The following is a 26,686-nucleotide window of genomic DNA, read 5'->3' on the forward strand; positions in this document are numbered from 1 at the left end:
GAATTACAGTTCTAAGTTTCCTAATGACTATGAGAAATCATGATCAGGATTGTGTCTCACTTAAATTAATATAACAAATTATTAATAATAACATGGAATACTCACAACATTAACAAAGGACATTTGAGCGGATTTGTCAAGCCAGAACTGAAACAGGTAGCTCTTCACATTAATCGGTACACAAGAAGTTGCTCTCACTTTCCCAAAAAAATAAAAAATGTGATTGCAGGATCGTCTCATGATGAACATTATGTTCTGACTATCAATACATGCAAAATGCGTCAATATACCGGTACTGGTTTTCCTCCATATTCACAATGCTGATGCAGATGTCATATCAGGAATGCAATTGGTCAACCTCCTACGATTTTTGCAAAATTTACTGTAAGCAGGGACTGTCTGTGACGTGACAAAAGCATAATGCTTGCTGACAAGATGAAAATGACAGGGTGGCTGACGGGGTGAACTTAATATTTACATTTTTAGAGGCATTTTTTTTAAAATCTATTACTTCACTGGATAGATTGCATTTTGATTCTAATGAATAACATAAATGATTTGTGGTTTTTATTATTATTATTATTATTATTATTATTATTATTATTTAGCATTTTTAATTTGAATTTGCTGGGGTTTAGACGCCATAAAGCCTTTGAATCCAGTTAGATTGTGTAATTATGATTGTGGTCTTGGTCGATGCATGTTAGGAGCACTGTTAAATGATCACTCACAAAAATGTTATTTTTCTGCATCCTGTCATGTGATTTCCTGCCAACCGTAGAATTGGGGTTTACTTTTCGGTCAGATGATGCCATATCTGACGTTTGCTCCTCTCATTAAGTAATCTGAGTTGTTCAAACGGGACTTTGAAGAGCAATGCTAACGCTAGATCAGCCTCAACAGCGTTATCCAAAACAGGATATTTTGTTTTAGATTGCGGAACTAACTTGTCAAAGCAAGGTGGCTGCTGAGAAGATCATGTTTTCTGTGTGAATAATTGGACGAGACAGACATAGTGCGTTTGTACATTTTGCTTATTTACAAGTTTATTCGTCGGGATAAAATGGAGCATAATGTCAAGTTCACAAGATTCTTATCAGGTAATACAACACTTTATTCCAAACTGTACATCAGTTATCTGTGTGTGGGAGGCTAGATATTTTTTTCCCCATGACAGATTCAAACAACCAAAGTAATCATATTGCTCTCTCTTTTTAATTTTATTTTTTAATGTTATTGCAGAAGAAAGCAATTCTTCCACCCTTTCGTCAGGCTCCTGTGAGAATTATCCTATCCAGATATTTGACCTGCTGCCGTGTAACCAGGTTGTCCGGCCTGAGCAGAGCAGGCAGGATGCTTCAGAGCACATGTCCAAAGGACCTAGAGACATTTCTTCACAGCCGCTAAGGAATCTTACCATATGCATTCAAGGAAAAAGACATGCCAGGTGGGCTGGCTGACCTCACATGAAACTGCGTGCTTCTCGTTTTATTTCTTCACTTTGCACTCCAAATGTACTTTAACAATTCTGCAATAATTGGTTATTATGTTATTTTAAAACCTTCCACAATAAGTATTGTGCATGTCTTTACAATGCTGCAGTGATGACTGGAAACAGTTTGTCCTTTAAATTCTTTTTTTTAATAAAAATATTACAAATATTGGGGTTTCTTAGGAACAGAAGGAATTTGCAAACCAGCAACATTGGTTTCTGGGAGTCTTGGAGGCAGAGCCAGACCAGCAACAACAAAAGAGTGTGGTCTAAGTTGGGAGAAGCTATTTCAAGACCAGTACCATGGAAGCACACGCTACATGTCATAGAAGGTATAGAATAAATTGTTGAGACCAGCGCATCTGGTATCTGGGCCTTCAGTGGGGAGGAAATCGTCTCTGAAGATAACCACTATCAAATCTATCATCTGGAGCAGTTAAAAATCAATATTTATATTGAGACAAGATAACAAATCAAAATTATACATAGTTACCAAATGTGCCGGTTATAAAATGTGTGCAAATGTCTAAATGTTTTGCTGGTCAAAGGTGCTGACATCATCCCGGGAGCAGTGTGCCAGCATTGGAGGACAAATTTGAAATCTGATTGGTTAAAGAAATGATCTCATTCCCAAAGTATGTAGTTAAAGTTCATTAGCCGACACTACTACATTTGAAGACCCTGGGCAAATTGACATGGCAACAAGAGAAACATTTCGAATTAAAGAAAATACAATCTTGGGAATAAGTTAATACATTTTCATGGAATAAATCTTATTTAGATTTGCAAATGCGAGTGTTAGGCTAGCAAAGATGGGCTTGCTGATCCCGGCTTTCCACCACTGGTTCAAACAGTATATGGATGATGATGATAATGATGTAAGAGAATAACCTTCACATTGATCTGTTTCAGGACGGTTTGGCGTGGGCGTAAATGCCTATTTTGTATTCCTCAGATACCTGGTATACTTGAATCTGGTCAACTCTGCTGTCATATGGGCTTTTATTCTGGGGCCTACAGCATTTTATGGTAGAGGCAACACAACTGGTGAGTGAATCAGTCAAAAGAGTAATGTAATTGGAAATAAATCAAAACTTGACTTTGATTCACAAAGAGCTGTGTGTGAATTCGCAGATGCATTCAAGTTTGGAGGCAATGACTCAATTCTGGATTTCTTTCTTGGCTCGGTAATGTGCAATGTGTTTTGTGTGTATGTTTATTTTTAGGCTTGTTTTACTGTAACTCTTTAATTTCTTCTTCTCAGGGCTACCTGGATCGTTCTCCAGTCTTCTATGGTTTCTATACACGTGGTTCACTCAGTTATTCTTGTCTGAATACTCCACTGCTGTACCTCATTGGAATCCTTGCTATCCTCCTCCTCAGTGTCATTGTGGAGATCCGTAGGTCAGTGGTTGAACAAATAATCTTTTGTCAGTCTGAATAATTTTGCTACGCTGCGAGCGTATCATTTTCTTTTTGCAATGGTGACCCTGGAACAACAGTAATAGTTCAATATTCAATAGTATTAAATATTTAACTACCCCTAAGGTGTGCGTTAACATGAGCATCATTAGTAATTTACTTTTAAATGCCAGCGTGTGTTCTGAAAAACTGATACAACTACAAATGTCCTTCCCTTTGTGATGAGTCTCTTTAAACGTGGCAGAAATAAATGTATAGTGATCTTCCTCCTGCTTGTTTACTGCCTTTTCTAAACCATGGTAAATAGAACAACCGTTGGCTACAAGCACAAATGGATGCTGGGAAAGCGTTCCAGAATGAATGTAAGCTACAAGATCTTTTGCGGCTGGGATTTCACCATCAAGGATGCTGATGTAGCCACGCTCAACCGTAGCTTCCTGAGGAATGACCTCAAGGTGAATGGGCACGTAAATAGTACCATCAGTTGATGGTTGAGACAAGTTGAGTCAAAATTTAAAATAGAATATTATCTATATTATATATCATCAACTAAAACAACAATATGAGTGAATTGAATGCCACAAATTAAACTCAAGCCAAAGTACCACTATTATAATATTAATAATGCCAAAAATGAAATTTGACATTTCAATATTCCCATGGCACTCACACACCTCTTTGTTCTCAGCTATACTTGGAAGAACAGCGTTTCTCCCTGTATGCAGCAAGGAGGACATTATTGCAGCGGATGCGTCTCTACCTGCTCCGAATCATCCTCAACCTCTTTGTTCTGTCTCAACTGGGTGGAGCATTCTACCTTATCTACTTTGCAAGTAAAACATCACAGTCTATTGGAAAGGTAGTAGGAGCTCATGTCAAATGCAGGATTTGACTTCTCACTGAAAAGCCTTCTCTTTGTGATGCCACCTTTATCTCCATGTTTTCTCCAGAGCAACCACTACTGGTTGGTCAGTCTTCTTCTCCAGTACCTCCCACCCATCACCATCACCTTTGTTAACCTTGTCCTCCCGCACATCTTCCGAAAAATTTCATTTTTTGAGGACTATTCTTTCACCATGCAGGTTAATATCACATTGGTGAGGTAAGAACCACAACATACTAAAGCCAATATAATGAAAAGCTCACGTGCATGCACATGCGGCTCAGCTCTCGTTGTCTTTCCTTAGGAGCATCTTTTTGAAGCTTGCCTCATTGGGGATTTACTTATTTTTTGTCTACACAACAACACATGAGCAAGTAAGACTTGTTTTACTTTCAATGACAAAACTCACCCATCTCTAATTCTAACTGATAAAGGACTCAGTGGGATACTGAATTTCATCTTGGGGGTCCACCTACTCCACAGCTAACCTACAAAAGTAGCGCCTTCTTTTTTCTTTTGGGGTTTCCCTTGCCCCCATGGAGAGCTTGTAAAGCCCTTGAGACTTCTCTGTGATTAAGAGATATATAAATAAGTAGGACTTGACATGGTGCACCATTTTGCCATTTCACCTTAGAACTTGTACTTTCTGTTTCATAGTGCACAGAGAATCAATTTGGAAGAGAGATGTACAAACTCTGTATCTTTAACTTCCTTGCCACTTTCTGCACTGCCTTCCTCGTCAAGTACCCCAGGAAGTGGGTTTGTTTTATCTCTCCCACTTTTTCTCTTATTTCAAACTTCAAGTTCAGTTGTACCAAGCAACTAATAACAATCTAATCAGAACATTCTCTGTATCGACGATCAGGCTGATGCAGGAGAAGTTCCATTCATCATTACTGGGCCGGTTATTAGGGAAGCAACATTTCTTGGTCCCCATTAATGTGTTAGATCTGGTCTACGTTCAAACTGTTTCTTGGGTGGGCGTCTACTTCTGCCCTCTGCTGCCTTTGATAGGAACTGTCACACTGATACTGACATTCTACATCAAGAAGGTTGGTGAAAATGACTCATTTTGGTTTCTACCTTAAGAAAATGCAATGAATTGAGCACAGTGAATTTCATTTTTTTTTTAAACATGCCATTGTTAACGTAATAATTGTTAACATACTAATAAAAAAAAAATGTCCATGGAGAAATACAATGGTTAAGATTCATTCTGTATAAAATGGATGTTCACATCTTCAACCCTGTGATGTCAGTTCACAGTCTTGCGGTGCTGTGCGGCGGAACAGAGGATGTTTCGAGCCTCTAACTCCTCAGTTTTATTCCACTTCATGTTGCTGCTCGGTCTCGTCATGGCTGCCACCACGTTGGGCTTCACCCTCTTCCAGCAACAACCCACAGTGGACACAAACATGTACTGTTCCAAAGAGTTTGACCTTGAGGCTTATTCTGGCAGTTGTATTCTACCGTATTGATAAATTTCATTACGTGTTGTTAAATTTGTGTGGCAGATTCTCACAGCATTCCCTCTGTGGCCCATTTGGAAATGGATCAAGTATGGTTAGTGTGGTAGGAGTGTGTGTGGAAAGTCTTCCAAACCTGGCAAAAACCATTATCCGCTACCTGACCTCTGAGGCTTTTGCACTGCCACTCTTATTTGCTGAGATGTAAGTTGGCTCCGTCCTCAGTCCAGTGAACCATAATCTGCTCTGGCTTTTTATTTCAATGCCTAAAAGCAACTGCAGTAGACATACACAAAGAAAGACCATTTCTGGCCAAGTGACTTCCAGGCTGTTCTTTAAAACCTAATAATGTAAAGTGAAATAATTAGTTGTATATGTCAACTTTAAAAAAAAAAAAAATACAATAGACATGTGCTTAAATGAATGAATTTAGAGCTCTTTATTAAGAAACTCAGGGTGAACGTTTAATAAGTTGAATGAAATTTTAAATGTGCACAAATTTGATGAATTTATTGTATGGTAGGATTCTAACAGACAAAATATTTCCCTTTCATAAAGTGTTGACCCCTGCTATATGTGGTTAATAGAAACTGGGCCAGTCCACAAATCATGAAAAGCCGCATTTAGTTAATGCCCATTGAAATAAAAATTAACTCTCCCCCCACCCCACCCAAAAAAATAAAAGCTATTGCGTATTCAATATAGTTTTTTTATGAGTATTTACCATTCATAAATTGTTGACCTGTGGTTAATAGGGACTGGGCCAGTCTACAAATATGGAAAAACCACATTGAGTTAATGCCCATTGAAATGAATTGTGGAAAAACTAATAAAAATTGATTCCCCCCCCAAAAAAAAATAAACATACAATATAGGTTTTCTATCAAAAAAAATAAAAATAAAAAAAAAGAAGAGGAAAATTGGGTGGTCTGGGCAAAAATGTGTATCCCCAAATGCAAATCCAAGGGTGCCGGAGCACATGTAGGAGACTACGTATATGTATTATGACCTGAAATCTGTAGATTGTGTTGTGTGCAAAAACAAACAACCAAACATAACCTTTTTCACCTAATATTCACAATAGCAAACACTTTTAACAGTTATCAATGAAATATTCCAAAATCATTTTTAGATTTTCTGACACTGCCTAAGATTGAAATGCAACATTCTCTTTCCTCCTCAGAATGATCTTAACCTCCTATCTGTCACAAAGACGAGCCAATCAAAAGACTATCGAAAGATTTAAAGATATGCTGGTTATGGTAAGTCATGCGATAATTATTTTTTTTTTTAGACATGCTGCTATGATGTCATATAAATATCTCTTGTGCTCATGAGAATACAGTCAGAAAAGACTTTGGACTCTATTTTCGTGGATTTTGTCATCTATAAAATCTTGCTGAATGATGATCTGGTCCTGTGGAGCCTTTGAATTCTGGACCCGCTGTCAGCTCAATGTCACAAGTTTCCAAAGCTCACACCCGTGTTATGTATTTTTTTTCTTGGATGGTGGAATTTTGGATGTGGTCACCATCTGAGTCACTTACTTTTTCTGTTTGATCTAATTTAACCGACCTCTCTAATATCCACTCTTGTTTTTCTCCACCTTCACAGAGCAGTTCAGATAAGCGTTTCCTGGTGAAAAAGTATGCGACAAGGCTGCGACATAAAAACAGGCTCTCTCTGCATGCTAAGAGAACACCCTCTCAACCTACATGAACAGGAGGACCATTAGCTTGTCTTCCACTCAAACAAAAACATTTCACTTAACCACACCGCGTTGGAGTATGACGTAATAATCTCTACTTGTTCTTGTTCTTTCTCAATTCAATGTAAAAATCAATGTAATATCATTATTATTTTGTTTTAGTATTATCATTCATACTACTGTTGTTATTATTATTATTATTATTATTATTATTATTATTATTATTATGGCTTTACTGTGCTAATATCATACTGTATCATACTATAATACTGTGCTAATTGTGCTTCAAATTTCTTTTTACATGCATTCATTGGATTGAAACACTTTTATTTGTTGTCAGCCTTATGAACATTCAAAGTAGTGATCATTAAAGCCAAGCATGAAGCCAAAGATGACGACTAAGTTGTTATCTGTTTCTAACATGCGTGTGACAGGAGTAGAATTAAGTCATGCACATGAAAACAGGAAGACAAAAAAGTGTAGTGGTAAATGTAGAAGAGTGTTATGAGGGTCCTACACGCACTTTTTTTGTTGCCACTTTTGGGTGAGTGAAACAATTTAGTTTAAAAAGAAAATGTAATTCACTGTTCCAAATGATTTTGCTCTGCTGTATGTTTGAGTTCTTTTTTCTAAAAAAAAAAAATCAAATGTCCAATAAGTACAAAAAGGTTTAATAATAAATATTTATATTGGATCCCAAAATAATCAGTCGCTCTTTGAAAAAAAAACAACAACAAATAATATTACTCTATACCATGCTCCAGATTAACATGATCAACATTTTCAAAAAAATAAAAAAAATGTTTGTATATATTTTTCAAATAAACATGTTGTCCATTTTGCCAACCACATTAGATTTTAAGGAAAGGCCTCGTCTTTCTAACCTTAACAACAGTTTCATGCTAGTAGCAGTGCATGTCATGTATTTCCTCAGGTGGATCAATAGCTTCTCACCCAGTGCTGGATGGTCCTGACATGGCATACCTTGGTTCCCAAGTAGTTTTCCGTTGTATCGTGTCCGACTCCTCTTCGCCAGGCACATATGAACTAAGAAGGGATGGTCGCCTGATTGACGCAAGAACACATCTCCAAGAGGACCAATCTGCATCCTTCTTCCTGAGGGTAACTGTGAGATCAGGAGGGTTGTACCATTGTGAGGCAAAGACCGAGGGAAGCGTGAGATTGAGCAACAGCATCAGTCTGAGTGTTGTTAGTGAGTATCCAGCTAAAAAAATGCTCATTTAAAGTGATGTCCACACTCATCCAACGCCTCACTTGCAGCTCCACCATCACACACCAGGTTGAACTCTGACCCCTCACCTGCGGTCCTATTTGAGGGGTCCGGAATGGTTTTGAGCTGCGATCCCGCAAAGGGCTCCCACCTCTCCTACAGTTGGTTTTTTAACCGGATACATGTTACTTCTACTACCTCTCCTGGATTTAACATCGCTGGGAATAAGCTTGTGATGGAAAGAGCGACTGAGGAGCATGCTGGATACTATTCATGTGTGGCATGGTCCAGGGTGCAGGACGTCCAAAGGTTTTCCAGCAGCTCAGAAGTCAAGGTGGTAGTCAAAGGTATAGGTTATATAAGTGAAATTACAGTTATGTCCATAAGTAGGTCAAGTGACACTTGACATGATTTCACAAGAATGATTTGGGTAGTGCTTTGCACCTCTGCCTTATTGTTAGGGTCAGATATGGAAATATTGAAAATGGACTAATGCCGCATTCAAGGAAAGTGGGAAATTGAACTTGTCCGACTTTCGACCAGGAAAAGTGCACTAAAACCTGCATTAAATTTGTTGGTAAAATGAATCAAATGCTTTTGAGATACGATATTCCTTTATTGTTATAAATTAAGAAAATTATGAGGAAGGTTTGGTAGAGGTCAAAACATGTTGTGAAGGACAAGAAGAAACAAACTATGGGAATAATCTTTGTTGTTTACATTCACCACAATAAGAGGTTTAACTGTAATGTGGTTACAAGAAAAGCTAAAAAAAAAAAAAAAAAGGATTTTCTATTTCTATAGACTAATTTTTTCCTCTTGATATGTGAGGCGGTTTTTCATTTTGAAAATTGGTACGAGTGTAGTAAGCAGAAAAAGGCTTGCCTCTCAAAATTCCTTATAGGATGAATAAAAATCAATAGAGAATTCTTCTTAAAAATCAAAGTTGAATTCAGCACACTTTTGTCCAGTCACTTTCCAAAGTAAATGCAACAGTTTAACATTTTTTGCCTGTTGTCCAACTATTTGTCATCTCTCATCCTTTTCTCTTCTTTTATACTTCAGTCCATCTTTTGAAACCGGAGATCTCCCTTTCCGTCTTCAAAGAGGGAACACATTACCGTGGTAACGTAACCTGCTGGACATCCAGAGGAACTCCTCCAGTCAACTTCTCTCTTTGGGTGGACGATAAGAAATTGGCCTCCGTTCTAGCTTTGGACTCTCTCAGTGCCTGGTTCAACATATCAGTGGTCCCTGGGCTAGATATGGGCGCGGCTCGATGTTGGGTGAGAAATGAGGTGCAGGAGTTGACGAGTGAGCCTCTGACACTGGAAGTGGGTATGAGCAATTCCCGTGTCGAGACTATCTTGATCGTTTCTTGTGTTTTTTTAATGAACAATGCATTCTCCCCTGCTCGTCCAGTGCCAGTTGGAGGTGACGTTCACGTCGAAGTTGACTATCTCTACACATCCGACTCCAAACTAGCTGCGGCCAGACTGACTTGCTATGTCAGTCGAGGATCTTTTCCTTTAGTCTCTTGGCTTTTTAATAATGCTACACTTCCTTCTGAAACACAAATGAACTCCAAGATGCAGCAGGTCCAGCCTCAGTATGCCCTGATGGACTGGAGACGTATTCTTATTCTAGCTAAGATGGACCACAAAGACTCAGGCTATTACAAATGCAGGGCCAGGGACAGATATGATGACTCTGCCGCCTGGCTGGAGAGTAACGCTGTCCTCATCCAAGTCAAAGGTGTAGTTCAAAAATTACAGAATTGGTATATAATGTTTGCCGGCTAATTGTTTTAGAATAAACCAAGTACCAGTATTATGAATATGTCATTATTATATGTCATATTACCCATACTTCCTATCCCCCAGGCTATAACCTGTATTTCAAAAAAAATCAAATGATGCCTTTAATAGACGGTAAACCATATTTGATATTCTTTTCCATCAACATTATGTTTTGATTTTGCATTTGAATTTATAACCAGACTGGATGCTTGACAACACACCCCAAGAAACAACATCTCCTGAAACATCAGCAAGTAAAAAGTTCTTTTTCTTATCAATCACTGATTTGGATGCTGCTTTACCGTATCCACAAATTCTTTTTTTTTTTCTATGACATAAGTAACAACGGAGATCATCGCGATGGTGTTCTGCTCCTTTCTCCTCCTGATGTTGGCAGTCAGCAGCTACTGCGTGTACATGATGATTGACAATAAAAAAGGTGAGTGTGTGTGTCTGCATATGTGAGGAGAAATTTCCATGGCTGCAGAATTAAATGGGAATTTTCCACCAATGTTTCTCAGGTCTTCGCTCCAGTTCAGTCCCAAAGTAAGTTGGTTATATTTTGACTACATATATTATTTTGACCAAAAAATGTAAAGTATTCTTCCTTCCAGTGCCACTTCGGATGTACTGCCTTTGTCGATACCTGTTTTCCACTTGGAGGGCAAACAGGCTGATAAATGCTCAACAGTAAAAACTCAGGTAACACAAGAAAGTAAAATGTAATTAAAATGATTGAAAATCCATTCATAATTAAAAATATGATCATTTCTGCTTTGAATGGAAACTCAATGAGCCAACATCAACATGTGTTGCCTTTTCCTCTTCTAGTATGTGGAGATTCCTGTATGAGAATGCAGCTTTCATCAGACTCTTCATTTTCTGCTGTCATTTATTGATATTGGCATATTTTCTGTTCATCTGCTTATGTTGACATTAAAACAATCCTATATAGACACATTTAAAAGAGTTTCATAACTGTACACTGGTCATCTCCTGACAAATAAATTGTGACTTAAACAATGAAATGTTTATTTTTTCAATTCAGCAAACATTAATTTTTGCTTGTTTGTTGATATGCACGATTTGTTGTAGGAATATGAAATAATAGCATCACATGGTGTGAGGATTGGTTCATGCTTGTTTCAGAGGTGGTGGCTCTGGGAGGGAGCCATACAATGCTATCAGTTATTTGCACATTTCAATGAATTGCGTGTGTGTGTGTGTGTGTCTTTGAAAACTCCTAACGCAATGCCTCACGACATTTTATTACAACATGGCATAAACAAGATTTTCCTCAATAGAATGTTTCCATACCTTCTTGTGAGCATGCTTCTGGGTAAGTAGAAGAATTCAAAGCGGACTGCAGCACTTTACTTACTTGATCTTTTTTTTTTTTTTCAACTGTTTGTATCCTTAGGGTCATGTGACTGCAGCAAGGAAGGCAGTAAGTGAACGCTTTGTCACAAATGTTGTTGAATTTATTTGATAAGTGATTTTAGATATGTGAAGGTTCTAATCCCATTTTTAATTAGGTATGACATTGAGACGTCCAGAGTTGTTTGGCCCTTCCGTGGCTTTATTGAATGACTTTGACGTCTTTAATTGTCATCTGCCGAGTTACCCAAAGAATGAAACTATCCTGCTGGAGTTGTTCAAGTGAGTATTTGACCATAATCATACCAAATGCTTTCTCAATTCCTCAAATGTTCTTCCCAGGAAGGGAAACCGTAACAAGTTGCTGGGGTTCTACATTTCCCTGAATGGGCAGGCTGCGTCCTTCCCCATTGTAATCCAAACTTTTCATGAGGGGAACCTGGAGTGCGTGGCTAGAGTGCAGAACAATTCTCTCGTGGAGCCCTCTGTCAGTTATACACACAAACTCAAAGTCATTGGTGAGTGATTCTGCCGTCCAAGGGAAATATTATGTAACTCGTTGCATACATAGGCAATTTAGAGAAAATCCTGAACTAGAGGGGAAGAAAAATGAGTTTCACAGTTCTGAGACACTTTTTGACATTTATTTTACTCATTCTATGACTTGGCTGTGGATTACAAGGTGGGGGGGCATACAAAGTCAAAGTCAAAGTCCGCTTTATTGTCAATTTCTTCACATGCCAGGCACACAAAGAGATCAAAATTACGTTTCCCACCGTCCCACGGTGACTAGACAGCACACAACACTCACATCAAATAGCACAAAGAGTAAAAACGAACAGACAAGAGCAACGAATAAGTAATAAGCAAATAACCCAAATAAATAAACAATAAATAGACAAATAAGAGCAGCAAAATGGAGGTTATCACTATAGGCTGAGAGAAACATCAACAAAATCATATAGCAATCAATATTTTCACCAGGTAACCAATTCAAATGACATCCTACACGATGCATGCCATGTTATCAGTATTTGACAACAATTGTTCAACAGAACCAGTTGCAGGTGCAAAGGTCACCATTCAGTCGGGTGACGCCGAGTTCTTCGAGGGAAGGACACTGGAGCTGAGGTGTACTCTTACAACAGGAAATTACGTCTCTTACAAGTGGCTTGTAAATAGTCAACCTGTCTTACAGTCACCGCTCCACAATGTTACAAATGACCAGCTTGTCATCAACAGGTCAGCTATCTATCTCACAATTATGAGTATTTTTGTTCCCGGATGAATATTTCTGGAAGGAAGAATTTCCAACAAAGTGAGTTTAGACAGGCCGATGTGTGTCACCCTCAGAACCACCTCTGCAGACAGCGGCTTGTACATGTGTGTTGCTACGAACAGCTACAACACAACAAGAGTCTTCACATCCAATAGCTCACAAGTGGAAATCACAGTCAAAGGTTAATTTAATTGTCATTCGATGTAGAATTTTTAGGATGGGGGGGACGATTTTGTTTTTCAAATGTGGGAAAAAAAAGTTCTAATATAAGTTTGTTTTGATAGGTTTATAACATTTTGTCCATTTTTACAGTTGTTAACAGTGGAGAGCTTTGGCACGCCGTGAAGTGTATCTTGTGGTTTTGCCATCTTCTAGCTAATATAGCCTAGCTATACTTTAAAAATCTAGCAATTACTATTGGTGACTTCTGAGACCGTTTGCAAATGAATGATATGTGTGTTAAGCCATCGCTCGCTAATTGAACAATATACCCTTTTCACAAACCCGCCCAAATACATAGATAATGAAATATTTACTTGGTTGTTTAATTTCATATTTGATGACTGGGCATTGTCAGATTGAGCACGGTAGTTTCCTCTGTATGTTGTTGGAGTGGATTTCTTTTAACTGAACCTTAACCAACCCTATTTCAACATCTTCATTCCTTCAGATTTGGTAACCAACCCTGACATTTCCTTCAATGTGCTGAAGGAGGATTCCAACAACTATTTTGCTGTGGTCACCTGCCGGTCAACCAGAGGGACACTACCCATCACTTTTTCCTTCTACAACAGGACAGAATTGGCTTTCAGTACAACAGTTGAAGAGAGAAAAGTAAACTTCAAGGTTCCATTGGTTTTGGACCAACACTTGACACTCCAGTGCCAAGCCAATAATAGTGACGAGGTTGCATACAGTCGGTGGTTGCCCTTACAAGTTGGTAGGTTTGTCGGACAAGGTACTGCTTGCACCACTACAGCGAGACCAACCATTTTTGATATCTCTCCATTCGTCTCTTCTCAACAGTAAGTGTTGGCGGGCCAGTTGTAATTCACTATGACTTCGACATTGGACAAAACTATGCTGTAATTGGTTTGAGGTTCTACTGCAAGGCAACAAAGGGAACTCATCCACGATACCAGTGGTTCCTCGACCAAACTCTTCTCCAAGATCGAGGAAGCTTTTACTATGTGGTCAATCAGCCACCAGACCAGTCCATTCTGTTGCTGTCTGTCGGGAGCAGCAGTGCAGGAACGTACCATTGTGAAGTGTCTGACATCTTTGACAACACCACGACCATCAGCAGCAATAAGCAGTACATAGACAAAAAAGGTAATGTCATTCCGGTCCTCCTCCTGCTTGGATTGAATTGAATGATTATGATTTTTTGTTCTTGTGCCCACCTAGTGCTCAATGAACTCCCTGTTCCTGTAGTAGCCGTTGTCTTTGGATGCTTCACTTTCTTGGTTGTCCTTGTATCTGCTTGCTGTTTTGTTGGAGTGTTATCCAGTAAGTCCATAAACAGGTCTGTTTTTTTTTTTTTTTTTTAGTTGCTCTGGTTTCTTTTCTTTGTAAGTGGTGCCATGATTTTAACTCTTCTTTCAGGGAGAAGAAAGAGTGGAAAAGAATCCCTGTGAGTTAGTTTTTTTTTGCCCAATATGACTATTTATAGCATACATTTCCAACCATATAGACTTCCAGAGCCCTCATCCAACCCCCACACCCCGAAAAAACCAGCATCTTCAAATACAAGGTTATTATTTATCTATGTATTTCAATCTAGGACACATTGATACATCTTCTCTCGCGCTTCTAAATTCTGGATAAACTAAATGTACTCCACAGTTTAAACACAATGATATGAATGCAAGTTAATCATCTGCAAGTTCAAATATTTTAATTGTTTATTGGTGTTGTTTGGATCTTGCAGTGTAACCCAGAAGATGGAGACCTTTTCTGCAAATGAGGATGAGCTGGTCAGATTTCTTCTTTCTGTCTATCATTAGTAAAAAAAAAACGTTTTTTCGGTATTGCATATGCTAAAACTAATACTACCTAAATCTACACTTGCAGGATATGTCCGAGTACACGGAGGACAATGATGTGGTGAGATCAGCCAGATGGGATGACTTAGATTGGGTAAGATCAAATATTGTGATTGAAATAAAAAAGACATGAGCCCTACCAAAATTTCTGCATGAATGGCTCCTAATACAACCAGTGTGTAATCTGACCAAAATCACTCCAATAAACTCAAATTGTCTGCTCAACACAGCACAAACTAAATGTAAAAAAAAAAAAAAAATTACTCTAGGCTGGTAAAGTATGTAAACACCTTTTGCAAAACAGTCCGAACCAGCAATCTAATCAGTGTAAGCAAACAAAGACAAAAAAAAATAAATCCTATCAATACTACTTTTGAGCTCGCTAGTATTCTCAAGGAGCAATGTCCATTGTAAACAACGCCTCGCATAAAATAACTGACATAGGACTGTTAAAAATAAAGAATTGTCAACAAGCATGGCGCTGGAAATGGTTCCAAAAATATTAAAAGCCTTTTTTGTCCACAGTAACAGAGATTGTCTCTGAAGAAAGTTTGGCACTGTCACCACTCTCCATAGGAGTGACCATCGTATTCCTATATGTATTTATTATTTTGCTTTATTTATTTATTTAGTTATATATTTTTAACATACAGAGAGAGTGGGTCCTTTTCTCAACTCTGGATGGTTTAAAGTTGAAATAAACTTTGCAAATTGTTCATAAGTTGTGATATTATTTCTCGTGCACGTATATTGTTTGAATGATGAATGAACGTAAACTGTACAGCAGAGGCGCAAGACGTCCGGTGGTCCTCCTCCAGCACCAGTGTGGACAAATCTCCACCCCTTGTAACTCCATAATTCAACTCTAGCGTCAAATCAGGCGTGGCGTCGCAACGAGGAGGCGGTATTTTGCTTGTCACACTCAAGACTCCCCGAATCTGCAACCGACTTGGCTAACGACAGAAAGAAGGAGTTGGTTGTCAAAGGCAGGACATGGAGGAGATCGGATCTACGAATGCGCACGGTGTTTCATTCGCCGGAGGAGGCTTGGACATTGCAAAGTTTGCCCGACAACCGCAAACCATCGTGCGGCTATTAAGTTGGGTGAGTAGAAAATAGTCTGCAGGGCCCCTTGATGTTGACAAAAGAAGAAAAGTCGCCGTGGTTTGCGAACAGGTGCGGCACTACGCTCACTCGCCCGTGGGGCGAGCGGGCTGGCTGCCAGAATATGTTTTTTTACGGCTTAGCTCGGATACAAGCGCAAAGCAAAGCAACGTCTTGAGAGGCGTCATGTTGCCTGCAGCTGTTTGCTGACAGAACCCAAAGGACAAAAACAAAACATGCTTTCCAATCAAACAAAGTTGGCACGCGTGTACTCGATAATTCTACGATTCTCTTTCAAATCCTTCATTCGGAACATCTATCTATCTATCTATCTATCTATCTATCTATCTATCTATCTATCTATCTATCTATCTATCTATCTATCTATCTATCTATCTATCTATCTATCTATCTATCTATCTATCTGTCTGTCTGTCTGTCTGTCTGTCTGTCTGTCAGTTTGCTTGAGTGACATTTAAAAGGCAGACGTGGCCCACTCTGTACTTAAAAGTAGATCTACATATACTTGTGTACAAAATAGTGGTAAATGTGCAAGTATTGATTCAACTGCTGCACTCAAGTAAAAAAAAAAAACACCACCAAATTTACTTAGGTTTAAAAGTAAAAAGCAATTGGCTCGATTTTTATGCTATTTAAAACATTTTCCCATAGCTTTGCTATATTGTTAGTTTGTTTGTGAAATGGAAAAGTTAAAATTTGCAATTGATAACTGAAAAAAAAATATGGCTACCTGCATGTTGGAAGACTGACAGGATTTGAAAAAGAGCCTCGGAAAACTACAGTATCATCTTGCACCTACCTGCTCCCACTTGAAAACAAGTTTGAGTTTTTAGTCACAGTCTAATCTTTCGATTTTACAAAGACTGAGTTTTGCAAGCTCACCATTTACAAGATGACTACATTTTCCCCCACTCAATACAATTTGAAAGTAGCATTTTCTCCTGTGTTTCTATACATTTTACTTCCTTTTTTCATTAGAGCTCAGATATTGGTTGTTGGTTATGTCACATTACCATTTTTTTTTCTTACAAGTAGTCTGAAAACATATTGGTCATGTCTTACGTCATTGAAGCTTAACCAGGAAGCTGCCATGAAATGTCCGTACTCGGATCAATAATGTTCTGTGAATCTGAATCAAAATGATTTTTTTCTAATGAAATACGGGCCTGTTTCGTTGAACACAAAGCTGGTTGCCTCAGGAAGCCACCACTTATTTTGTTGGATAAATGTCAACAGGTGGATAAATAGGTCAAGTGTACCTTTTTCCATCTGGCAAAAGGGCATTTAATTGTTGTGCCTGTCAATATATGTTGCTATCTTAGACTGGTGAGCACAGATGTAACTTTAGTAAGTAAATAATCAATTTGGGGCTAAATAATGACATGATTTGCCCTGGCACACCTGTAACCATTCTGGGAAGTGTCACACTGCTGGTCATCTGTTATGCTTTTTTTAAGTCAGTGGTCTCGGTACAATTATAGAAGGTCTAATATTAACCACAACCTGGCAAGCTAAATAATGCATGCTGTCTTTACCCTGACTGATGTGAGGAAGCAGGTTGTAGGCTTAATGTTTGAACTATTCGCAGCGCTTTCGTTCCAATGCCAATCGTCCCAAGGCTTGCTCTCAGTAGTGAATTTCACACACTTGTGTCACCAAGTTAAAAATGTTACCCATGAGGACACAATGTGCTTGGAAGTGTTTAGTTGTGTGTGATTGTGTGCATGGGGATACACAGTTGATGGTGTGTGTGTGTGTAAACAGAAGCTTTTTTTTTGTAGGTAAGATGATATTTATGCTTGGCTGAGCTTTCTTTCAAGTTTGGCTCATCTCGTTCTAGCATCGCCTTCAGCGAGATGTGCCGAGCAGGAGTGGGCGTACATTTACTTGGCTAGGTGCCTGTATGTTGGGGTTCACCCCGATTTAAAAAAAAAAAAAAAAAAAAAAAAAAAAAAAAAAAAAAAGGACAGTGAAACCTGGAATCAACCTGATTGGTGTTGTATTATGGGACTTCTATACTTACCACAGACTGTTCTTAAGGATCACCAAATTCAAGCGTGCCCATGTATGCACTTGAAAGAAAGAAAGAAAGAAAGAAAGAAAGAAAGAAAGAAAGAAAGAAAGAAAGAAAGAAAGAAAGAAAGAAAGAAAGAAAGAAAGAAAGAAAGAAAGAAAGAAAGAAAGAAAAAAAAAAAAAGTGATTATTTCTAAAATTACATACTGAATATATTAACCAATTTTGTCGTCACTTCCAACAAATATATGACTTAAAGACTTCATTTTTCAAGAGAGACATTTATGGATAAAAACACGCAAAATATGTTATAATTGGCCGATCTATAAGGTGCTGACACTCGAAGTCAAGGTACAACTGTATTTTTATAATTGATCACAATGGGAAAAAGTTGGCCGTTCAACATATAAATACTTTTCAGTTGACTGTACTTGAATCATTTGTAATAGTCTTGCCCTTTTTAACATTCCACATATTCATTCCACCCAGCAGCTCAATGTCTGGATCTTTTGTCTCCTCCTCCCCACCGGTCCAAAAGGTCTCCTCCCAGACCTCATTTTGAGCATTATTAAGGAACTGTTGCTGTCTCTGGAGTCACATGGCTGGCAGCAGCACTTAGAACTAGGTCACATGGTGAGGTGGTTCACTCATATGGATGGCAACATATCACGGGATGGCCCCAGGGAACCAGTAAACTAAAGTCATTTGCCATATTATTTACGTGCTAAATCAGCAGATTGCTGTTAGAAAAGGTTCAAATAAAAATCCCACCACTTCTACAACTCTCAGCCAACATTAAGATCTCATCAAAATGATATATTCTTGTAAATTGTATATCAACTGTATATATTTGTTGACTTTTTAGTAAGTAGTTGGCAAATACTGGAGTTGAACTTTTTTATGTACATAGCGTGTTGTAACTAAGACGGGTTTTTCGGGTTTGGTGGTAAAAACGACCTTCTATGTATTTTCTAACCGATCTGGTTTGTTTGTCTCACCGTAGCTCTTTGCCATTGTGGTTTTCGCCTGCATCACCACAGAGGGCTACATCAACCCAGTCTACAGTCCTGAACCAAAGTGCATCTTCAACCAAAGCGACTCGGCATGTCATTACGCCGTGGGAATCGGTGTGATTGCTTTCCTCGCCTGTGTGGCCTTTCTGGTTTTGGATGTTTACATGCCTTTTATGAGCAACGCACAGCATAGGAAATATGCTGTGATGGCAGACTTGGGATTTTCTGGTGAGAGCGTCGCTTTTGTCATGCCATTTTGGTGGATGGATGGATGGATGGATGGATGGATGGATGGATGGATGGATGGATGGATGGATGGATGGATGGATGGGGAGGGTTTCTCGCTTACTGTAAGGAATCTAGAAAAAAAAACTATGAAAAACACATATGTATGTCCAATTTAGTTCTTTTTAATGAGACCATATATCCCGGGGATTTTTTTCCCTTAACACAATAGTAGCCCGAAAGTATCGAGAGATGCTGGAAGCCACAATTTCTTTTTGCCGATTTTACTGCTGGCCCACCAATCCCTGGACACCGGATCTCATACAGAGAGCCTCAGTCTCCGGTAAAGCGAGACAAACCGTTCACTGTTATCCTCGCTGCAGGACAAAACGTATTCTTCATTGTTGCAATCAGTAGCAGATGATGCTGAGTGAGCATGGCGATAAGCGAGGATGACCGCACAGATTCTCTTTAAATTTATCAGCTGGACAAGACATTCTTCATGGAAACAAAAGAAAATAGATAAAAAAAATCCCTTGTTTATCGCGGGAGATGCTTTCCAGAACCATCCATTAGAAAATTAGACAATTAAACAACAATTAGAAATCAGTGAGGTTTGATATTTCTTATGCATATTTATCTGTGTTCTTCTCAGGGGCATGGAGCTTTCTGTGGTTCGTGTGTTTCTGCTTGTTGGCCAGCCAATGGAGTCGCACACACGACGTCAGTGGAATCCCCCAGGATGCTGCACGAGCAACAGTGGCCTTTTCATTCTTCTCCATCGCTACCTGGGTGAGCAAGGCACTCTTTTGTTACAAATACTCAACAGTCACTAACAAGAAATACTGTGAGTCTTTTCGCATTTCGTCACTGTTGGGTGGAGATCCATGATGGCCAAATATGGTCTTTTCCCTGCCTTCCTTTTTCACTCAATTCTTTTGGCCATTGTGTTATTTATTTATTTATTTATTTTCTCTGAAAGTGAACTTTTATGTCCACAAACACACTGCACATTCCTTTCTCAATCTAAATAACAAAAAAAAAAGACAACATAGTTGAGGCTGGTATTCCCAAAAAGGGGCAATGGAAAATCAACGTTACTACAATGAACCCGTCTGCTCGTGGTTCACAATTCACAAATTGACCTATTTGTGTTTTTTGTGCTCTTTGTGAAGTTGCTACAGGATAGCGTGAAAGCCCTGCCGAGTAGGAAAGTAGTAATTGGTGTCAAGGAAATATGATGAAGTGATAGAATGTACGTCAACCAAGAGACAAACTTATTTAGTATGTCAGAGGGCTATAACCTGGCAAGAGCCAGATGGTCCACAGACAACACTAAGGATGGGGGGGGGATTACGAACCCCCTGGCCTGATATTGACCCCAATCTCTGATGTTGTTTTATTACACAGGGAATCCTAACCTACTTCGCCTTGGGTCGTTTCCGTAGAGGCGCCGAAGGCGTCACCATCCCGACTTATACCGAGCAACCTATCGACGAGCGGACGCCTTACCCGCCGACTTACGCCCCCGCCGCCTACAACCCCACGCCATACACCCCCACCACCTATAGCGCCTATCCCGACTTGAGCCAGCAGCCTACCTTCACCCCAAACCTGGAACCGACGCCCGGCTATCAGCCGCCCAATTACTGACGCAACCGCAACAAAGCCCCTGGCTCCAGCATTTCTCCAAGTCGTGTCTCCGTCGATGATATGACATCCCATTGGGTTTTAACATTTTCGAATTTGTTAAAGCTGAAAAGTTTAAGAACTGCACGCAAATGAATAGGAGGGACAGTGCGGAGTACCGCAAGGGGTCGAGGCTCTTCAGATCTTCACATCGGACAATAGACACGAGATGTGATCTTTGGCTCAGCTGATCTCTGTGCTATGACACAACACTTACCTCAAGCAGGCTGACATGCAAATGGAATGTACCCACAATTTTAGAGTCATCGTGACTGCCAATTACACTTGGTGAGATCAGCACTGCACATTTCTCTCACATTTGTACAAATTTCTTGGTTAAACCGTTTTAATCGCTCTGTAGTGTTTAACACTACTTACTTTCCCGCCCCATCTCCCATTAATTGTCTTCATTAGTCGTACACAAGTCATAAGGTATTAATTACTTCGAGTAAAAGGAGTCATGGCAATATCGTTGGAAAATTGCTTGCAACTGCTTGTTGTTTAGTGTTGACATTGTACAGTCATATCATAAAACATCTTTGACACAATTGAGTTCTTTTTTTTTGTCCTTTGCCACAAAACAAAAGGCGTCATTCAAAAATACCTGGTTGTGTGGCCTTTACGGTTGGGATTTAAATTAAGATAGTGAGTGGGAATGTAGATAAAGGTGCAACCAGTGAATAGTAACTAATTAACACGAGAAGTGCCTCTTTTGGAGCAAAGAACATGCCTAGTCTTCACACAATCTCATTTTGATGTTGAGCCGAACTGCTTTACTCTTGACATTGAGGCTTCTCAGTGTCAAGTAACAATGTGTGTTTCCATTTCTCCTTGTGCTGCCTGGTTATATATTGTGATGGCAACATTCCCACTTGGATCTATGTTGAACAGAATGTTGAACTTAGAGTTAAATCATATTGGTACTATTGTGGGTTACCTCAATTAGAAACATGGAAACATGTTTGCCTTTTAGAAGAGGAAAAATAAATATCTAAGCTCAAAGACAAACTGAATAATTTCCGGCAATGTTCCATAGCTGCTCTTCACTAAATACACATTCCAGAAAAAAAATAAATTACAGTACTATATTAGTTCGTCAAGCCTGTGCAGGCATTCAACAGATCACCTGTAGTGTGTAGCTTAGTGCAAGAATGTCAATTTTGATTTTAGATTCCTTTATGGCTAACAAGTATTTTATCAATTACTTGTAACCTAGCCAAGATGTAAGTCGGTGTGAGTTTTATTTTGAGGGGGTACTAAAAGCTGGGAATGACATAACTTGTTAAATACATTTATGGAGAAATATTATGCATATTTATTTTCTACCTTAAATGATTCCTGTTCCTTCTGACATTATATGGACAGCATTGTATTGAGAAAACTGTATGAATTAATTCGTTTTTTGTCAAAATGTTGGGGATGAATGAAGTTAATTTTTTCTTCAGCCATGTTCTCCTTTCTAGTTAAGACAAACATAACCACACCCCAAATTAGTACCTTTCACAAAGCCAAGTTATGATTATAATTAATCACACCAATTTGATGTGACTCATAATTACAGTTCATCAACCTTTTGTTTGAATCCAATACAAAGTGTATTTTGAGTTGCTCTACTAGACTACAGGCCATACAGCATCACAGGGAGGATTTTAAGCACATTTTATTAGTCTAGTACAAGGCAGACACTGAAGTTTACTACGGACCATAAAGTTAGATCCGGTCCGCCATGAAATTCTAAAAACAAGTGTCGAAACATTGGCACCGCAGTATGTACTGTCAAAATTTCTGCAATTCATAAACAATAAAGATCACTCAGAGCCAAATTATTTTCTCCATTTAATTTTAAACCAAAGCCCAGTTTATGAAGAGGTAGTGTTGCTATAACATTAAATCTGATCAAGAGTAGAGTAATTTATCTTTCATAAATCTCCCTGTTAATACTGATCATTAAAACCCCAAAAAGGCAGAATTGTTTAGAAAGTTAAGTTATTAAAATAAAACAGGTTTAAACATACAAATACCAAAGTGCTTGAAGTGATTACATTGCTAATTTATAAATACATTATCACCACTAAAAGCACTATGACCAGAACCCTCATATTTTTGTCATGTCAGCATTTACGAAACGTGACTTGACCCCAAATGTAATTATTAAATTGGAACTGTGTGGAAAGTAATGAGACTTTACTTTAAAACACACAACAGCTAGAATTCTTGGCCTCCATACTTCAGCAAGTGTGTGTGTGTGTGTAAGTGTTCAGAGATGGAGGGAAGAGAACAGCTTCCTGGGAATTCCAGAGTCCACAAGTTTTCCATTAAGTGCATTTTGAGGAGTTTCATCCCTGAGGGGAGGTCGGTTTTCTTTGGTCGCCATCAGATCTCCGTAACAATTTCGACAGACTGCCTGGTATTTGTCAGCTCCGCCGATCAATTCCAACTTTATTTCACAGGAAAAGTGATGGGCATTAAGTACTAAATGACCCCTGGGCATTTATTTTCTTATGTGTCCGCTCACCTCCTTCTCCGCTCCAATCCTCTTTGTGTAGGCTGCTTCTTTATAACACTGCATGCAGACGGCGTGAAGCTTCACCACGCTTTCCGCCAGAGGGACGAGGTTCAGGATGTTTCCGAATGGCTACAAAAAAAAAAATGCACAAGAGAGTACTTGACACTTGACTAAATGCAGATATCATCATTGGCTAGAACAGCAATGTCTTTGTGAAGAACAATGAGCTGATTGAAAAAAACAGTTTGCTCCACCTTGACCGTTGAATGCGTCAACACATTTTTTTTACTAGACAATGATGCACATTTTTTCAGGAAGAAAGAAAGAAAGTCACCATTCTCTGGAAGGTCCCATCCAAGGCGGCGACAATTACGATCTTGCCCAAATTGGCCATCTCCTCACAAAACTTCACCGTGTCTGGGAACTGCAATGACACAACAGTTGATTGGCCAAGTGAAAATAACCGCAAAAGTCAAATGCTGTCAAGTTGTCTCTGCTGCGAGCATATCGCACTTTGCTTATTGCATCCAATTATGGTTCAGTTATTGTTATCCGTATTACTGTAGTAAAGCAGTTATAAAGATCAAACAGCGCGACTTATCAAATGCCTTTAAATTGGTCATAGAAATTCATCAAATCACTAGCGCTAAGGTTAACACGTTAGTCATTTAGTTTCGTACGGTCCTTATATCGTCCATTTAAAATACTACTTGAAAATGTATTTATGACAATAAAAAATTGGGGTCCATGACCAAACCGCGTTGGACAGAAAGTCGCTAGAATCGAAGGGTGTAAAATCGAGGTTCAGCTTTATTATTATAACTATTATATCACTTTGTTGTTCTTTTTTTATTTTGGAATTTACTCAACTAACTTGGGGCCTCAAATATATTTCATGCCACATCATGAGGGGAAATGTGTGGTATAACAAATAAAAAAAAAATACTGAACACTTGAAAACTTAACTTTAAATCTAACTTGAAAGAACAACCAGAAAATTAATTGTGTGGCAGCATGCTTGCATGGAGTGCATGTAATGAAATAAGAGTAGACAAGAATGTTGAGCTTGAGATCAAAAATATTGAGGGACTAAAATCAAAATCCCGATTAAATTGAGATGAATCGCCCAGCCTTACAACAAACAACACTGCGGTGGCATTATTCAATGTTCTTTTATTGCTGTTTTCTTTTCATATTTAGCATCCTTCACTATCTATTATTGCTACTCCCCCCCAAAAACCCAACAGTATAGGGAAGAAAAAAAATGTACACTTACAAACTGCCCTTCATCAATCCCAATGACGCAGTTTTGCAGTGCCAATGACCGGATATCTCTCAGAGAGTTTGCAGATACTGCCTCCATTGTGTTTCTAAGAGACGTACAAGGTCAAGTCAAATCTTTGCATGATCGACACTCCCCTCAATCAAGCCAAATATATGCAATTGTTATGTTAAATAAAGCATTTATATTTACCAAGAGTTAAACTAATCTTACTCTATTATGGGTCATCATTCATCAAGAAAATTGTTTTGCAAGACATAGCAGGTACTTACTTATCATGTGTGGCCATGCCTATGTCCGAGTACCGTGTATCTTTGGCGTATTTGATCAACAAGCAGCTGTATTGGGCGATTTGGAAACGCCGTACCCTTCGTATCAATTCAGTGCTGCAAAAATCAGACATCGGTTTAGATAATTAACTTAGTTACACAAACAAAGCATTGTAGCACATTCCACATGCGTTGTGCAATGATTTTCAAAAACAATTACTGTATTAAAAACACAAATAGAATTTATAAAATCTAATGTATTCGATACAGTCAAACACATTAGAAGAAAGATTACAGTTTTGCATACAGCTAATTCTTTTTTTTAAATCTCATACAATAATTTGCCAACTTTCAACAAAAGTATAGCTGTATTTAATTTGTAAGTACAGAAAAAAATATTTTGACATTATTTCGAGGAGCATGCAGTTATTTAACTTCAATGCACAACTCTTGACTTTGCCTTTTGCTAAATTTAAGCACATTGTTAATGTTCAAACTGCATAATGTTACGTGTCGTACAACATGGAGTCGTTTATAAAGGTACACTAACTGGATTTTGATGTTGGTCCCAATGGTGGTGTGGTATTTTTGGAAGGTGGTGCTTGGTTTAAAAAGTTTGAGAACGATTGGCAGAGCACATTTGAGTGAAAGCAAGCTAGAGAGAAAGTTGAGTGACATGACTGTGATGTGATTTTTTTTTAATTATTATTATTTGTTTATTTCAGCAAGTACAACACACAACAACTTCATTTCACATTTCACATTCACAAGACTTGTCGAAAAGGGAAGCGGGTTGAAGCAATTCTGGTCATCTAGTACTGTCCCGATTTCAACCAAGTATTTCCACCATAACCGAGGAAAAAAGAAGGGAAACAGAAATTTGAAACAGGATAACATATGATTTGAATTCAGAAATGATTAGTTCTCTGGAAGTTCGATAACAATTGATAGTAGTTTGATTTGGATCCAGCATTGACAAGTAAATTAGGTTGACATATATTAAGAGTTTAATTTGAATACAACAGTAACAATTAAATAAATTTCGAAAGAGTTGGAGACACAATCTTGCAGTTAACTGAGCCCCCCAATATAGATACCGGATATCCGTATTGGCGGGACAGTTTTAAACGTCGTTGTTGCAGCACACATTTTCAAATACAACCATTCAAGAAATGAGATTAAGGAGGTCAAACAAAACATATTGTATTAAGATTTACCTTTTGCCTGAAAACATTGGTCCAAATATGACCTGTGGTGAAAAAAAAACAGACAGAGAGACACTGAGCAATAGTTAAGGAAATCATGAAATAGTGCAAATACATAGCTGGCACAAATATGAAGAAAAGGGCTACATTGAATAATTCGGTTCGTTTGAATGTGAACAAAGACAAACCTGGATTTGCCCCTGGGCTTTCCTCGGAGAATTGGGAAAAACTTTAGGAAAATCCATACACTCCATTTCTTTTAGGGACCGACCAAAATACAGACAGTTAAAAAATATATACAGACATTCACCAACTTGGTGGATATATTTGGTGACACCGAATAAGGCCAAGCAGCTGCTCTCAAACAATTTATCAAACAAGCGCGCGCCTTTTAGTATATCCGTCAGCCATGCTTAAATTCTAAACCGGAAGTAGACTCGACCAATTGGAAGACCCTCTGAGAGGTTTTCCAGCCAATGAGGGTTGATGACCCCCCCCCCTCTCTCTCTCTCTCTCTCTCTCTCTCTCTCTCTCTCTCTCTCTCTCTCTCTCTCTCTCTCTCTCTCTCTCTCTCTCTCTCTCTCTCTCTCTCTCTCTCTCTCTCTCTCTCTCTCTCTCTCTCTCTCTCTCTCTCTCTCTCTCTCTCTCTCTCTCTC

The 26,686-nt window shown here is 38.7% G+C and overlaps 5 protein-coding genes across 18 annotated transcripts; 4 read left to right on the forward strand and 1 right to left on the reverse strand.

Moving 5' to 3' along the window:
• Positions 1-738: 738 nt before the first annotated feature.
• tmc8 (transmembrane channel-like 8) lies at positions 739-7,381 on the forward strand. 6 transcript variants are annotated; one of them, XM_085912917.1, is made up of 16 exons: positions 740-1,100; positions 1,243-1,447; positions 1,676-1,824; positions 2,405-2,539; positions 2,627-2,679; positions 2,757-2,896; positions 3,222-3,369; positions 3,603-3,773; positions 3,865-4,016; positions 4,102-4,171; positions 4,455-4,552; positions 4,663-4,849; positions 5,057-5,214; positions 5,312-5,467; positions 6,447-6,525; positions 6,878-7,368. In XM_085912917.1, exons 1-16 carry the CDS (start codon positions 1,064-1,066, stop codon positions 6,980-6,982), a joined length of 2,043 nt encoding a protein of 680 aa, XP_085769043.1. In that variant the 5' UTR covers positions 740-1,063; the 3' UTR covers positions 6,983-7,368. The 6 variants fall into 6 exon arrangements, with proteins under 6 accessions (XP_085769046.1, XP_085769045.1, XP_085769043.1 ...); XM_085912918.1 differs by having other exon boundaries at positions 1,326-1,447; XM_085912922.1 differs by having other exon boundaries at positions 1,049-1,100; positions 1,246-1,447; positions 6,878-7,372.
• Positions 7,382-7,411: 30 nt separating this feature from the next.
• LOC147056655 (Fc receptor-like protein 5) lies at positions 7,412-10,994 on the forward strand. 2 transcript variants are annotated; one of them, XM_085912924.1, is made up of 10 exons: positions 7,412-7,515; positions 7,906-8,184; positions 8,253-8,549; positions 9,268-9,540; positions 9,625-9,957; positions 10,202-10,255; positions 10,342-10,440; positions 10,523-10,547; positions 10,616-10,703; positions 10,833-10,994. In XM_085912924.1, exons 1-10 carry the CDS (start codon positions 7,476-7,478, stop codon positions 10,851-10,853), a joined length of 1,509 nt encoding a protein of 502 aa, XP_085769050.1. In that variant the 5' UTR covers positions 7,412-7,475; the 3' UTR covers positions 10,854-10,994. The 2 variants fall into 2 exon arrangements, with proteins under 2 accessions (XP_085769050.1, XP_085769049.1); XM_085912923.1 differs by having other exon boundaries at positions 9,268-9,957.
• Positions 10,995-11,118: 124 nt separating this feature from the next.
• LOC147056656 (Fc receptor-like protein 5) lies at positions 11,119-15,606 on the forward strand. Of its 8 annotated transcripts, none has more exons than XM_085912195.1 (14): positions 11,119-11,340; positions 11,422-11,448; positions 11,537-11,660; positions 11,721-11,896; positions 12,434-12,620; positions 12,732-12,838; positions 13,328-13,597; positions 13,684-13,989; positions 14,065-14,166; positions 14,263-14,290; positions 14,351-14,410; positions 14,588-14,633; positions 14,731-14,796; positions 15,487-15,606. In XM_085912195.1, the coding sequence occupies exons 1-14, from the start codon at positions 11,253-11,255 to the stop codon at positions 15,550-15,552; spliced, it is 1,653 nt and encodes a 550-aa protein (XP_085768321.1). In that variant the 5' UTR covers positions 11,119-11,252; the 3' UTR covers positions 15,553-15,606. The 8 variants fall into 8 exon arrangements, 5 of the variants coding, with proteins under 5 accessions (XP_085768321.1, XP_085768323.1, XP_085768322.1 ...); XM_085912197.1 differs by lacking the exon at positions 15,487-15,606 and adding an exon at positions 15,228-15,365; XR_015066064.1 differs by lacking the exon at positions 14,351-14,410 and having other exon boundaries at positions 14,065-14,182; positions 15,487-15,557.
• Positions 15,537-22,768, forward strand: syngr2b (synaptogyrin 2b). The gene is made up of 4 exons (XM_085912201.1): positions 15,537-15,806; positions 18,845-19,082; positions 19,735-19,871; positions 20,490-22,768. The coding sequence occupies exons 1-4, from the start codon at positions 15,696-15,698 to the stop codon at positions 20,730-20,732; spliced, it is 729 nt and encodes a 242-aa protein (XP_085768327.1). The 5' UTR covers positions 15,537-15,695; the 3' UTR covers positions 20,733-22,768.
• tk1 (thymidine kinase 1, soluble) lies at positions 22,592-26,470 on the reverse strand. The gene is made up of 7 exons (XM_085912202.1): positions 26,219-26,470; positions 26,043-26,074; positions 24,829-24,942; positions 24,551-24,644; positions 23,609-23,698; positions 23,284-23,403; positions 22,592-23,205 (listed from the first exon to the last, which is right to left on the reverse strand). Exons 1-7 carry the CDS (start codon positions 26,282-26,284, stop codon positions 23,026-23,028), a joined length of 696 nt encoding a protein of 231 aa, XP_085768328.1. The 5' UTR covers positions 26,285-26,470; the 3' UTR covers positions 22,592-23,025.
• Positions 26,471-26,686: the final 216 nt, after the last annotated feature.

The sequence above is a fragment of the Syngnathus leptorhynchus genome, chromosome 5 (assembly GCF_054491065.1).
Source record: "Syngnathus leptorhynchus isolate UIUO chromosome 5, UIUO_Slep, whole genome shotgun sequence".
In the NCBI taxonomy this organism is placed as follows: Eukaryota; Metazoa; Chordata; class Actinopteri; order Syngnathiformes; family Syngnathidae; genus Syngnathus; species Syngnathus leptorhynchus.

Excerpts from the sequence above, each read along its gene's own strand:
- LOC147056656 (XM_085912195.1), top strand. The coding sequence starts at position 11,253 with ATGCCTCACGACATTTTATTACAACATGGCATAAACAAGATTTTCCTC. Across the intron at positions 11,897-12,433 it reads ACACAAACTCAAAGTCATTG|AACCAGTTGCAGGTGCAAAG; the intron begins GTGAGTGATTCT and ends ATTGTTCAACAG. Across the intron at positions 14,634-14,730 it reads CTGCAAATGAGGATGAGCTG|GATATGTCCGAGTACACGGA; the intron begins GTCAGATTTCTT and ends CTACACTTGCAG.
- tk1 (XM_085912202.1), bottom strand. The coding sequence starts at position 26,284 with ATGGAGTGTATGGATTTTCCTAAAGTTTTTCCCAATTCTCCGAGGAAA. Across the intron at positions 24,645-24,828 it reads GGCATGGCCACACATGATAA|AAACACAATGGAGGCAGTAT; the intron begins GTAAGTACCTGC and ends TACGTCTCTTAG. Across the intron at positions 23,699-24,550 it reads GGATTGATGAAGGGCAGTTT|TTCCCAGACACGGTGAAGTT; the intron begins GTAAGTGTACAT and ends GTGTCATTGCAG.
- syngr2b (XM_085912201.1), top strand. The coding sequence starts at position 15,696 with ATGGAGGAGATCGGATCTACGAATGCGCACGGTGTTTCATTCGCCGGA. Across the intron at positions 19,083-19,734 it reads GGCAGACTTGGGATTTTCTG|GGGCATGGAGCTTTCTGTGG; the intron begins GTGAGAGCGTCG and ends TGTTCTTCTCAG. Across the intron at positions 19,872-20,489 it reads TCTTCTCCATCGCTACCTGG|GGAATCCTAACCTACTTCGC; the intron begins GTGAGCAAGGCA and ends TTTATTACACAG.
- LOC147056655 (XM_085912923.1), top strand. The coding sequence starts at position 7,476 with ATGAGGGTCCTACACGCACTTTTTTTGTTGCCACTTTTGG. Across the intron at positions 8,185-8,252 it reads CATCAGTCTGAGTGTTGTTA|CTCCACCATCACACACCAGG; the intron begins GTGAGTATCCAG and ends CCTCACTTGCAG. Across the intron at positions 8,550-9,267 it reads AGTCAAGGTGGTAGTCAAAG|TCCATCTTTTGAAACCGGAG; the intron begins GTATAGGTTATA and ends TTTATACTTCAG.
- tmc8 (XM_085912917.1), top strand. The coding sequence starts at position 1,064 with ATGGAGCATAATGTCAAGTTCACAAGATTCTTATCAG. Across the intron at positions 2,540-2,626 it reads TGGTAGAGGCAACACAACTG|ATGCATTCAAGTTTGGAGGC; the intron begins GTGAGTGAATCA and ends GTGAATTCGCAG. Across the intron at positions 2,897-3,221 it reads GTCATTGTGGAGATCCGTAG|AACAACCGTTGGCTACAAGC; the intron begins GTCAGTGGTTGA and ends CATGGTAAATAG.